The sequence below is a fragment of the Bos javanicus genome, chromosome 19, assembly GCF_032452875.1.
Source record: "Bos javanicus breed banteng chromosome 19, ARS-OSU_banteng_1.0, whole genome shotgun sequence".
Lineage (NCBI taxonomy): Eukaryota > Metazoa > Chordata > Mammalia > Artiodactyla > Bovidae > Bos > Bos javanicus.
In genome coordinates, this window is record NC_083886.1 from 53519234 (window position 1) to 53533274 (window position 14041).

The window sequence follows — 14041 nt, forward strand, 5'->3', positions numbered from 1 at the left end:
AAAGAGTGAGTCTGGCAGTCGAGGCAGCTGACAGCCACAATACAGGCAGAATTTCAGCACATTGCTTCCTCCTCCCAGACCCTGCCAACACAGCTCGGGCTGATCCACACAAATTCCACATTTCCACTCAAGCCCCATATAGCTCTGCTAATACCCATCAGCCAGCAGACAAAATCTTTTATTTCCCCGTAAGCCTACAACAATAAAAGAAAAAGATGCATTTGCACCAGCTTTGGGAATAGAGGAGAGACACCGGAGGCCCTCAGGATTATCTTGGCAGAGAATGAATTTTGTTGGCACGTGTATGGTTCATCAGGCATTGATTAAGAGTCACAGGATTTGGAGACTGGGATCAATCAGAGCACCTCAGACTGGAAAGAAAGAAAACTACCTTCCAGGGCCAGAGGGGAAGCCAGGAGCAGCAGCTGTCCAGCTTTTAGTGGAACATTTCAGAAAAGTGGCAGATTTTTCTCCCATTCTTCCTCCCCCCTTCCCCGTTTCCCCATCCTCTGCCATGTGACCTGCAGCTCTTCCCACAGAGGCAGACATGCTTCCCTGACCCTGGGCCTCAGACTTGGCCTTGAGACTTGATGTGGCCAGTGAAACGCTAGCAGAGTAGCCAAAGCAGGGGCTGGGAATGTGCGAGGGGGTAAATACTCCCCCTTGTTTGCTTCTTTCTCCAGAACAAGAAGCCAGCCCAGTGAGCCCCCCACCTGAGGAGGGCGAGAAACTCAAGCTGCAGAGTGAGACAGCCTCCAGCCACCCCCAGATTCAGGAGAGTCGGTGCTGCCATGTGAAGCCATGAGTTGGGCTGGGTTGGGTTTTTTTTTGTTTAATTAATTAACTTATGGCAGCACGCTTCATGCTGTGTGTGGGCTTTCTCTAGTTGTGGTGAGCGAGGGCTATTCTCTAGGTGCGGTGCACAGGCTTCTCATTGCCATGACTTCTCTTGTCTAGGTGCACGGACTTCAGTAGTTGTGTCTCGCAGGCTTAGTTGCCCCATGGCATTTGGGATCTTAGTTCCTGAACCAGGGATTGAACTGATGTCGCCTGCATTGCAAGGCAGATTCTTAACCACTGGACCATCAGGGTTCCTAGGCTGGCTTGTTATGCATTGCTATTGAGCCAACAGCTGACCAATACAGACACTTCAAATCACACTTCGAGGGGTGGGCCTCTGAGGTCTCACTATCATTCTTACAAGGAACTCGCTGACTGCTGCTAATTGGGAAAGCTCAACTTGACAAGGGTGTTGCCTTGTCAATATCATTGTCACTGGACAGTGACATTTCTGCTCCGCTGGCTTTGTGCCTGTCTACCAGGCCGTGGGTGAGCTTGGCCAATGAAACAATCCAAAACAAGTCAGTCCTGGATGCAGCGGCCTGTTGGCTAGTTTGTGACAGCTCTTGAGTCTCCTCTGCATCTCCCTCCCTCCTTGGAATGCCGGGGGAGACACCACTTATGGAGAAGATCAGTCCTGGCACTCAGAGTGTCCACACAACTGAGGACCTTCACAGAGTGAGCGATGGCCATGCCAGAGGCAGGTCGTTTTGGAAAAGGCTAAGCCCCCACTGCAGCCCAGCAGCCCTGATGACCCTACCCTCCTGGCCCTTCTGGTTCCCATCACAAGTGCCCTGTCCTGATGCTTGTACCCCCAGGTTCAGAGAAGCATCACTCAACATCACCAAAAGGTAGAAGCAATTCAAGGGTTCATTGATGGATGAATGGATAAACAAAATGTGGTCCATCCATTCAATGGAATATTATTCAATCATAAAAGGAAGAAAATCCCAACAGGCTGCAATGTGAATGAACCTTAAGGACCTTAAGCTCAGTGAAATCATCAACTCACAGAAAGATAAGTACTGCATGATTCTACTTAGATGAGGTCCCCAGAAGAGTCAAATTCACACAGACAGGAAGAAGAATGGTGGTTTCCAGAGGCTAGGGGGGTGGGAATGGGGGTCTATCGTGTAATGGACACAGAGTTCTAATTTGGGATGATGACAAAGTTCTGGCGACGGTTGGTGGTGCCGGCTGCACAGCAGTGTGAATGTGCCCAATGCCACTGACTGTACACTTAAAAATGGAAATTGGGGAGTTGTAAATATCTTACTACAACTTTAAAAAAATGACCTGTCCTGTATACCAGCTCCTTGATGCCCAGCTCCCACCTGGCTGTCAGACAGCAAGGTCATCTGGGAAGTGGAACCGTCACATGGTGGGCATGGGGAAGGCACCGCCTGCTGCCAACCTGTCCTCTTTGGTTCCCTTCGGTTTCCACAGCAATCTCCAGCACCCTCGCTGTTTTAACTCAAATGAAGTGACTACTCACGGGGACCACCAGGCGCAGGGGCGGGCCAGTAGGAAGATAGAGGGGTGGAGAGAGTCCTCCAGATGCTCCCCAGAGCCCACAGAGGCAGCAGCACCCCATGGCGACAAATCAGCACGGGGCATGCTTATCACACACTCCACATACTTATTGCACACTCTCAGTGGGAGGGAGGGCTCTTTGTGGCTGGTGTCTGGCTGAAAGCTGGAACTTGAGCAGGTGGGGTCCCAGTTGCGGATCCTCCTCCAGGTTGCTGAGCATGTCAGGGCTCGTCCTTCATGACATCATTCCCATGTTGTCACAGTGTTCTCCTCTTGCTTTAAATGAACAACCTTTGCTTGACCCTGCGGCCCAAGAACTTTCCTCTAAAATTCCGCCAGGCTACGGAGGGCAGATGAGAATGCAGGCTGTAAATCAGCAGCCCTCATGACATTTCGATCCATTAATCCATCAAAAGAAGATTTGCTACCTCTTAGCTCCAGAGAGAGACCAGAAATCCTCTCCCACGATTGCCCGGAGGCTCAGGCACCACAATACTGCTACTCTGCACTTCTGCAGGAATTCGCTGGATGTCCGTGCTCTTCACTGTGCCTGTCACTTGCGGTTGTACCAACATCCCCAACCCAGCGGAAGGAGTTTGTTACCAGGTGCCTTTGCTTGTCCCCAGATTGTTCGTGAGGGAAGAAGCTAATCCTGAAATGTTGAGGAGAACATAAGCCACCCCCATACCTATAGGATTCAGACAACCTTCCAGACTGGGAGTTCTTTGAGAGCTGGAGCCACCTCTGTCTTCCAGCAGTGAGCCCTAGGGCCTGGCAAAGGATGGGTGGGTGGCTGGATGATTGGTGGGTAGATGATGGATGGGTGGATGAGTGGGTGGGTGGATAGATGGGTGGATAGATGACTGGGAGGATAGATGGCTGGGTGGATGGATGGCTGGGTGGATGGATGAATAGATGAATAAATGAATCTCTAGCCAAGGAGCAGATGTTCTTGCTCAGAATCTATCTCAGTAGCCTTGTAATTTCCCTCATTTGTAAAGTGGGGTGAGGGTAGTTCTTTTTCTATCCATTCCATAAGGTTGTTGTGAGAAAAAAAAATGGATGATATATTTTAAAATCCTTGGGCTACCCCTATAGAATTATACAAATGAGAAGAAGCATTGTTCAAAAGGAAATCTTTTCTACAGCCTAGTAAATGCTTATAGGAGAACTCGTTGGTACAATCCATGACTTAATGAATCCTCTTGAGGGAAACAGCACTGAGTGGGAGGCAGGATTCAGAACAGCAGACACTTGGTCAACAAGCCATCTCACTTTAGACAGGGCTGCACACTACATATATTATCACACCTGTACCTCCTACAAGACCGTGAACTTACGGAGGGCAGGTACTTGTGTCTTAGACCTATAATCCCCCACATCAGTAAAAATGAGTAACTAATACGCACTCAAATACCTACTGCAGTAATAACCAAATCATATCATGAAAAAAGATATTTCTTCACAAAAAGAAAATAATGCACAAATACCAGCATGAAACACCTGTGCGAACTGTGTCCTGGTGTGACTGAATTTAGAGACAGACATTTGAAGTGGGTTTAATCTATTTTAAGTGAAAGTGCAAGTTGCTCAGTCATGTCTGACTCTCCGACCCCATGGACTATACAGTCCATGGAATTCTCCAGGCCAGAATACTGGAGTGGGTACCCTTTCCCTTCTCCAGGGGATCTTTCCAGCTCAGGGATTGAACCCACATCTCCTACATTGCAGGAGGATTCTTTACCAGCTGAGCCACAACGGAAGTCCAAGAATACTAGAATGGGTAGCCTATCCCTTTTCCAGTGGATCTTCCTAACCCAGGAATTGAACTGGCGTCTCCTGCATTGCAGGCAGATTCTTCACCAACTGAGCTATCAGGGAAGCCCATTTAAACCTTATATTAAAAACCTATTTAAACCTTGTATTAAAGATGGACATGGGGCTTGTGTGATCACAAGGAGGGGAGATAATGTGAGACAGTCTACACAAAGAGCCTGATGCTGATGTATAAAAACACTCCATTCATAGTGGCTTATTAAGGTCTCTGTAACTTGGGGGTCACTTGGTCTCTGTGGTCCTGGACCCCCTGTCTTCTTTCCCTATCTCAGAAGAAATCCCCTTCCCTCCCCTTTGGGTGGGGCAGGAAGTGGTGAGGGCGGTCCAGGTCAGAGAGGGACAGGAGCATCTGGTCACACAGGAGGGGCTGAAATCTCTGTGCCAACGACCCTGTCTCCTCTTCCTCCCCACTCCAGCTGTTGTCCAGCTGGACCCCAACCGCCAAGGCTGGAGGGCCAAGTGTTCACCTTTCCTGGGTGTACATGAGGATGCAGAACCATCACTGGACTTGTCTGGGGCTCTGGACCAAGGCAGTCAAGCTAGACTGGGAAAGAAAGGGGGTGTGACTGTCACAGGCTTGTCCTCAGAGCACCCCAATGTGCTGGCAGCTGCCTGCTGCAGGGCTCACTGGGGGACAGGACTGGGGGAACACAGTGGCAGTTTTTATGCATGACAGCTCTGTGAAAAGGGCATAGCATTTACTTTAGCAAACTTGGGACTGGGGATTGGTGAACTGACCAAAGTTGGTAAATATCAAGGGTTAAGCAGCAGGCCCCCCATTATCCACACCGTCTCTGAGTTGCAGACATCAGACTTCCTAAAGGACAGGAGCTGGGGGTCAGCAGGGACTCAGACGCATTAGAATTCCTAATATCACCATCCCACAGTTTGGGATGAAATGAAACAGCTCTATTTTAACCACATAATGTCCCCGGGAGCTGGACCCCAAATGATCTCTAATTATTACAGATATCTCTTATTTCTGGGCTGGTTTCCAAGGCTACTATTGTGGCTGTTCAGTCATGGCTGGGGGCCTGGAGTGATGGTCAGAGAATCAGACACAGGAGAAGTGGGATTCTGCAGGAGGCCCACTGTGGGTTCAGGAACCACTCTGTGCTCTTGAAGACACGGGGAAGGAGGCATTCGCTGGGCTCAAGACATTTAACCCCCAGCTGAGCTAGAAATGCTAGAGCTCACGGAGCTTGGTGACTGACTGAGTCACCGGCCCGAGGGTCCCAAGGGACTTCTGGCTCTCTTACTACTTTTCCCCGAGAGATTTTCACAGGAGCCTTCTCCCACCCCTGACCCAGGACTCACACAGAAGTAGAGGGGACTTGTCTTTGGTTGTCATAAGTCTGGGGACACTCTAGCACTGAGTAGGTAGGGACCAGAGATGGCAAATGTCCCTCACTGCACACACAGCACCATTGAGGTTGTTGTTGTTCTGTCGCTAAGTTGTATCCAACTCTTTGTGACCCTATGGACTGCAGCACGCCAGGCTTCCCTGTCCTTCACTATCTCCCAGAGTTTGCTCAAACTCACATCCATTGAGTCGGTGATGCCATCCAACCATCTCATCCTCTGTCACCCCCCTTCTCCTCCTGCCCTTAATCTGTCCCAGCATCAGGGTCTTTTCCAATGAGTCAGCTCTTTGCATCAGGTGGCCAAAGTACTGGAGCTTCGGTTTCAGCATCACTCCTTCCAATGAATATTCAGGGTTGACTTCCTTTAGGATTGACAGGTTTGATCACAGCATCATTGCAATGGTTAAATTTTATGTGTCAGCTTTGCTGGGCCATGGTGCCCAGTTGTCTGGTCAAACACCATCTGCTGCTGCTGCTGCTAAGTTGCTTCAGTCATGTCCGACTCTGTGCGACCCCATAGACGGCAGCCCACCAGGCTCCCCCATCCCTGGGATTCTCCAGGCAAGAACACTGGAGTGGGTTGCCATTTCCTTCTCCAGTGCATGAAAGTGAAAAGTGAAAGTGAAGTTGCTCAGTCGTGTCCGACTCTTAGCGACCCCATGGACTGCAGCCCTCCAGGCTCCTCCGTCCATGGGATTTCCCAGGCAAGAGTACTGGAGTGGGTTGCCATTGCCTTCTCTGAAACACCATCTAGATGTTGCTATAAAGGTACTTTTCAGATGATATTAACATTTAACTCAGTAGATTTTGAGTAAAGTAGTTATAGATGACCCTTCCTAGTGTGGGTGAGCCTCCTCAAATCAGTTGAAGACCTTAAGAGAACAAATTGAGGTTCCCAGAAGAGGAAGGAAGTTTGCCTCCACACTGCCTTGGGCTCAAGACTTCTACATCAACTCCTGCTGGAATGTCCAGCGCCTTGCAGACTTGAGATGGGCCAGCCTCACAATCTCAGGAGGCAATCCCTTAAAATAATCTTTCCCCTCTCTCCTCCTCACACACCCCTACACCCCCTCTCTGTATATATATCCTACTGGTTCTCTTTCTCTGGAGGACCCTGACTAGTACAACCATCCTGCCCTAAACAGGGTCCCCCAGAAAGTCACTGAGTGGCCTGGCCCAGTCCCATGTGGACGGCCTGTTCCCTGCCTCTATAATAGAGGGACAAGATGGAAGGCTACTCTGTACTAAAGTTCTGGGATTCAATATTAAAAGTGAACCCCAGGGGGGCAGCCTGTAGGGAAGTGCCTGATGTGTAAAGGAGACAGCAGGTCCAGGTCACGAAATGAAGCTGAGTCCCCTCGAAGCTGGCCCTCAAGTTTGCCCACCAGCCCCCAAAGGCCAGCAGCCCCTTTGCAAATGGCTCCAGCCCATACCCTTCCTCCCACACATGTGGAGGCTCGGATCTCTAGTCAATTGTCAAACTGGATTGTTGGAGACAACAAAATCTCTTCAGTGTGAAGGTCCCATGGTGGATTTCTGGCCTGTATTTTCTAGTCAAATAGTCCTGGAGGTTGTGTTTGTTCTGAAACCTCAGGGCATGACCTTGCTGGGAAGGGCAGTTGTGGATGGAGCAGGGCAGAGCCAAGGAAGGAGGGTTAGAGCCAAGGAACAGAGGTGTCTGTGACCTGGGTCCCGAGCCCCCTTGGGATTGCTTAACAGACTGGCCAGAGTGCTTAGAAAGCCTGGATCTCCTGGATGCCTCCAACCAAAGCAGCTGTGGTCCAGTGGAGGCACTGGATTCTTGGCTCACAGGACCTGGGTTCTGGCCACCAATTTGCTGTGTGACCACGGACAAGCCACTTGGCCCCTCAGTCTCAGCTTCCCCATCTGGAACGTAGGCCTGTGGTCTCTGGGTGTTGGTGGCCCCTAGTTGCCTCATGATGCTGGCCTCCGGGGCTCTGGGCAGCTGCCCTGCAGCACAACCTGCATCCTCAAATTCCACCCATGTCCGCCCCACACCAGCCTCGCTGGTCTCAGCCATAAACAGACAGTCCACTTCACTGAAACAAAAACCTCAGCATGGACAAGAAAGCCCAAGGTACCAAAGTGAGACAATGACTCCAGAGCAAACCTGAGATGCCTTGGCAAAAACAAAGGCAATGAGAAACCCAGGAATGACGAAAGTCTGTGCCAGGAAGTTCTGGTCCAGGTGTGGAGCCCCTGAATAGAGCCTTGAGGAGAATAGACAGAGCCCAAGCCATACACAGAGGGCAACAGGGATGAGAGGGGCTCAGGGCAGGGACTTCTCCCCGGAAAGGAAGGAATGAGAAATCAGGATGCAGGAGAAAATGCAGTGCCTGTAAGAAAGGTCTGGTCCAATAAATGCAAATGAAAACAAGGAGTGATTCTGAACCTCCAGTGGGGTGACAGAGCCCAGGTGAGCAGTCCTGCGAGGGATTCAGAGCCTCAGAAATTCAAAGACAAGGAGCCAGGCTCTGCCCCACTGCACATTCACGTGCACGCTTTTCCAAATGCAGAGCATCGCTCTGGGGCCAAAGCCTGAGACGTCAGACAGTTACTGCCTTGCAACGGAATGAAAGACCACCAGCCAGGGCAGTGAAATACCACTGGGCTTGGAATCAAGGGTGTCCCAGGAAGACAGGCCAGCACTCCCCTTCTCACCAGGACAGAGAAGCTGTGGAAGCCCGCAACTGAGACAGCTCCAAGCACAGAATCCAAAGTCAGAAAGTGAGTGGGGGAACCTCACGGAAGTGGGGAGGGGGCCAGGTGCCGCCAGTGAGGAAGCCTCGCCCAGCACAGCAGATAAGCTCTAAAGCAGATAAATCAAGAAACGGCATTATGAGTGTATTATTTAGGCTTGTGGAGACGACCGCCATATAATTAAAAATGAAACAGTTAAAACTGCTTGCCTTCAGGGCTGAGAAAGGAGGAACGGGAAGAGGGTTCTTTATAAACCTCTCTGAACTGATTTTTTTTTTTTTAATTTGATTTTTCAAAAGAGTGCATGAGTGATAAAAGAAGAAAAGAAAATGAGGAAGCCTGACCTTCAAGACCAGTTTTGCATGGTTGAGGTCCTTTCAGCTGCTGCTGAGTCTGTGTGTGACTCAGTGCTGGGAGTCCCTCCCAACATATTCTCCCAACCATGATTTCCTGCAGGCAGATCTTTTATTAATAGTTGCAGCACGCAGGATCCAGTTCCCTGACCAGGGATCGAACCTGGGCCCCCTGCACTGGGAGCACAGTCTTAACCACTGGGCCACCAAGGAAGTCCCACCTTGGCCATTTTAAATGGAGAATTATTGGGAGTTCTCTAGCAGTCCAGTAGTTAGAACTCGGCATTTTCACTGGTCTGGATTCAATCCCTGGTTGGGGAACTAGGGGACTGCTGAAAAAGATGTGGCAAGTCGTGCAGTGTGGCCAAAATAAATAAATAGATAGATAGATAAAATAGAAGAAGTCTGTAGAGAGGGATGGGGCAGGCAGACTGCAGGAAATAAAAGACAAATCAACTGTGTGGAAGTAGTTTCTAAGCCCTAAAATCTAGGAAGGCAGCAGGAATTCATATTATTGTTAACAGCATCTCAAAAAGCACTGTCACCATTGTTGCCTGTGTTCTCCGGTGACAGGGGATTCTCAGGGGTGGGGTCCAGGCCCTGTCTCTATCCTCCCCTGCCGAATTCCACCATCAACTGATGATGCTACCAAGCCTGGCTGGACCAAGAGAATGAGCACGCGGCTAAGTTAGGACCAGGCAGGGTTCAAACTCCAGCTCCACTCCCCGGAGGCTCCAGCCTGGCCACGTCTTTGAGGTTTCCCATCCACCCTCCCATGGAGCCCCACCAAAGAGACAGATCCATTTCTATTCCCAACAACAACACAGAAAGGTGAGGTTGGCTCATCCAGCTGTGGGGCCCTGAAGCTTCTCTCACCTCGTCTGCGGATGATCCAGAAGGTGGGGGAGGGGGCAGTCCCTGCCGAGCTCTCGTGAGAGGACCCTGCCCCACCCATGCATATATGAGCACCATCCACAGACAGTAAATGAACCTGGTCCCATAGGGGTGACACACTCAGGGTGGGAGGCCGGAGTGCTAGTGATATTTTTAGTTGTTACTTTTCATTGCAGTAAAATTCACATAACATAAAATTGACCATGTTAACGATTTAAAGCGTACAGTTCAGTGGCATTAAGTACATTCACATCACCACCATCCATCTCCAGACCTTCATCTTCCCATGCTGAAACTCTGTCCCCATTAAACACTGACTCCCCACTGCCCCTTCCCCAGCCCCAGGCATCCACTATTCTACTGTGTCTCTAGGAATGTGGCTACCCTAGGAACCTCATACAAGGAGAATCATAGGGTTATTTGTCTCTTGGGTCTGGCTTATTTCATTTAGCATAATGCCTTTAAGGTTCATCTACATTGTAGCATATGTTACAATTTCCTTCACTTTTAAGACTGAATAATAGTCTGTTGTGTGGACGCACCATATTTTGTTTATCCATTCATCCACTAAGGGACACTTGGGCTGCTTCTACCTTTTGGCTTTTCTGAATAATGCTGCCATGAACATGGGTGTGCACATATCAGACTGTGCTTAGTTTGGGGGACTTTGGCTGTTCTCATAAGGGTCCTTTCTCTTTCAGAATTCAAAGTACTTGTTTTAAAATCAGCATAGTGAACATGCTGGAGCTCTTTCTCAGCCCTGGTAAATGCTAAGAATGTCTTACCTAATCTGCTCAGGAGGGCATTTCTATGCTTACCCTCATTTTTTCTTTAATATTTATTTATTTATTTGGCCGCACGAGGTTTTAGTTGCAGCACACACGGTCTTGGATTTTCATTTCGGGAAGTGGGATCTTTTGTTGCGGCATTCAAACTCTTAGTTCCTGCATGTAGGATCTAGTTCCCTGGCCAGGAATCAAACCTGGTCCTGCTGCATTCAGAGTGCAGAGTCACAGCCACTGAACCACCAGGGTTCACCAGCCACAGAACCATACATACCCCCATTCTACATCTGAGGAAACTGAGGCACAGAGAAGCTAAGAAACTCATCCAAGATCACATATGAAATAACCACTGGGGAAGGCTTGGATCAGGACAGTCTGATGAGTCCACGTCCTGAAGCATTCTACTCAACACTTTCAGTGTCCCCATGAAAAACAGAGAGGTCAGCATAATTGTTGTTCTGCAGAAAAACTTAAGTCACAGACAACTTAAGTAGCTCTGAAGGCCACACAGCCTTACCTCTGATTCTGCTTCTGCGTCTTGGAAATCCATGGTACCATTATTTCTGACATCCCCCCTACCCTTTAGACACAGCATTTCTAGGACTTTACTTTTCTTTTGAATCCAGCCTCAGTCAGCCATCCCACAGCTCAGTAGAGGCATCATGACATCATAATCCACAAGAGGCAAGCCATTTGCTGAAACCTGAATGAATCAGACAAGAGAAAGGTTAAGCGGCCGGGGGAGCTAAAAGCCCCTAAAAGTTTAAAGAGGTTCTGCCAAATGGGTGATTGGCTCCCGCTGAGATTAGTTTTAATCAATTATTAAGCAACAGTTTAATATTTTAAGAGTTTGCTCAATCACAGAGAAACGAAAACATTTCATGACTTTCTTCTCCTGTACCTTCCAAAATTAAAAAAAAAAAAAAAGCAAAACAAGTGTAGACACAGTGGCATGGATTAAAAAAAAATGATTTCTGTTGAAATAATTGCATTTTTTAAAAACTTTTTATCCCCCACAAAGCTCCACCCAACATGAGCCCAGGTGGTGCTGAGTTCTGATTGCCTGACATTCCAGCATGTTATGTTCAAGGGAAATCTGTCCTAAAGTGCCCTGGCTCGCTGACAGTGGAGGGGCAGCCCCTTTTCTCAAGGTCTCCAGGTGGGCCACGTGGGAGAGACTAGCATCAGGTCCTTAAGCTTTGTCTGTCTTCTGCATATCTGAGTTACCCCACCCCTCCTTGCTCCCCGAGCCCTGCCTTTCCAGCCAATAATCCAGGAACTGGGAAGAAAATGATAGAAAGCAACAGGGGTAGAGAAGAATTAAAGCACATTACCAGCTATATGATCAACCCTGGAGTAGTATTTATTCTGTGGTCAATCCCCTTGGAAATCTTTGATATAAGGTGGCTTTTTGAATATGAATCCCCTTTGATATGATAGCTTTTCCCAGTCATGCATCTATTCATAAACCCATCCACCATCCATGAACACATACCCTCATCCATCTACCGATCCACACATTCATCCATCCACTCATCCATCTATCCATCCACCTATCCATGCATCCATCCACTCATCCTCCACCCATCCATCCACACACCTATCCATCTATCTCTGTATCCACCTCTCCAACCATCCACCTATCTATGCACCCATCCATCTTTCTATCCACCCATCCATCAAACCAGTCAATCCTAAAGGAAATCAACCCTGAATATTCATTGGAAGGACTGATGCTAAAGCTGAAGTTCCAATACCGTGGCCACCTGATGCAAAGAGCCAACTCATTAGAAAAGACCTGGATGCTGGGAAAGATTGAAGACAGGAGGAGAAGGGAACGACAGAGGACAAGATGGTTGGATGGCATTACCGACTCGATGGACATGAGTTTGAGCAAACTCCAGGAGATGGTGAAGGATGGGGAAGCTTGGTGTGCTACAGTCCATGGGGTTGCAAAGAGTCGGACATGACTGAGTGACTGAACAACAATAACAATCCATCTAACCACTCATTTATCCATTCATCCACCCATCCAACCATCTACCACTCAGTCACCTGCCATTCATCCAGCCATCCACCTATTCATCCAGCCAGCCAGCCAGCCTTCTACTATTCATCAATCCATCCATCCGTCTACCCATTCATCAGGGTGCTAAGTGCTAAACTAACATCTCCTCAAAGTAAGCTGGGCACGAGGGAGAGAGTGGTTCATCCTCAGGGCAGGGAGGCCTCACAGGGAAGGGCCTCTGTGCTCAGTCCAAGTAAACCAGATGAGGTGAGGAGCTGCCAGTCCAGGGAGAGAGACCAACACTGAGACATGGGCCCCAAACCTATTTGGTTCAACTTAGCCAGCTCCAGCATATTCTGCCCCTTCAATATCCAGTCTCCTGCCCTGTTGAATAAGGACATCAACCATTCTCTAGGGGCCTGCAGAGTGGGGGTTACTTTGAAGTGGTCGGCGTGCGGGGCTGCTCCTGCTGCTGATGCTAAGTCGCTTCAGTGGTGTCCAACTCTGTGCGACCCCATAGACAGCAGCCCACCAGGCTCCCCGGTCCCTGGGATTCTCCAGGCAAGAACACTGGAATGGGTTGCCATTTCCTTCTCCAATGCATGAAAGTGAAAAGTGTAAGTGAAGTCGCTCAGTCATGTCCTGTCCGAGCGGGGCAGACCCCAGCATTTCCTGCCGGCCCCTGTCTCCCATGGGAAGCTCATGGTGGGAGGAGGTGGTCAAGATTGGAACCTGTTTCAGCAGATTATTCAGATCCATTCGCTGTATCTAGATCATGCTGTGTCCTAATTAATGCAGACCTTCAAGGTTGCACTGCATTTGCAAAGTTTTCTGAAATGGGCCAGCACTTTAAACTACTTCCGCCTCCCCACCTGGAATTTTCTCTTCCTCCCTGAGGCTGCCCCCAGAAGCCCCCCAGCTTCTGCTCACAGAGGAGAGTCCGTCTGTACAGCTGGAACATGAGAACTTGCTTTTGACTTTTCTGAACTTCGAGTCTCACTAAACAGGGGCGTCAGATAACTGATTTGCCCCCATAAAATTCATAAGTGACTAACCCAGCCAAGAATTCCCAAGCTGCTCCTGGCCGGACGTTCTGTCCTTACTGGTGTGGGTTATTTTCAGCAGACGTCACCGAAGAGGGGGTGGATCGCAGTCAGGAGCCATGGCTGCAGGGTTGCTGGGCCCTGCCAAGGCCGAGCCTTGCCTACAGTCTTTGGGTTCGATAACAGGGTTTGCTTTAACTCTTCAGACAGGGGATCTGTATATCCTAAAGACAGTATGTAAAATATTTATTAAGAAGAGTATCTATTTTTAACTAGGGGTGATTTCAGTTCTATTATTCATGCAGCCTCGGAGGGCAGGCCTCATGCTTGGCAGCTTGCAGGAGCTGGGGGACCAGGCAGAGGCGAATCTGGAATCAGAGGAGGGAGGTCTGGGGGAGGGCAATGGGGGAATTCCAGGGGGTGGAGGTGGGGGCAGCTGATGTCGCATGTCTGATTTCAGTCAAACCTCCACGTTTAGGGAACTTCACAGGAGCTGGTGAAAGCTCTGGCCCTGTTTTAAACCCAAAGCCATCTGCACTCACAGCCAACTCTTTCGAGGCTCCCTCTTACAGGGTTTTGGCCCTGTAGGAATCGAGGAATGTGCCCCCTCAGTGTGCAGGGCCAGGTAAACATCCCTGTTAGAAACAGGTGCCTGCTTTCCCAG

The 14041-nt window shown here is 49.3% G+C and overlaps 1 protein-coding gene across 2 annotated transcripts in view; it reads right to left on the reverse strand.

Moving 5' to 3' along the window:
• Positions 1 to 9564: 9564 nt before the first annotated feature.
• Positions 9565 to 14041, reverse strand: part of ENDOV (endonuclease V) — a 79789-nt gene continuing 75312 nt past the window's right edge. The window contains exon 9 of one of the 2 annotated variants that reach the window (XM_061392636.1): positions 9565 to 11029. In XM_061392636.1, the coding sequence (XP_061248620.1) occupies positions 10987 to 11029 (43 nt within the window). In that variant the 3' untranslated portion in view covers positions 9565 to 10986. The remainder of the gene's footprint in view (positions 11030 to 14041) is intronic. The other variant, XM_061392635.1, reaches the window with a different exon arrangement.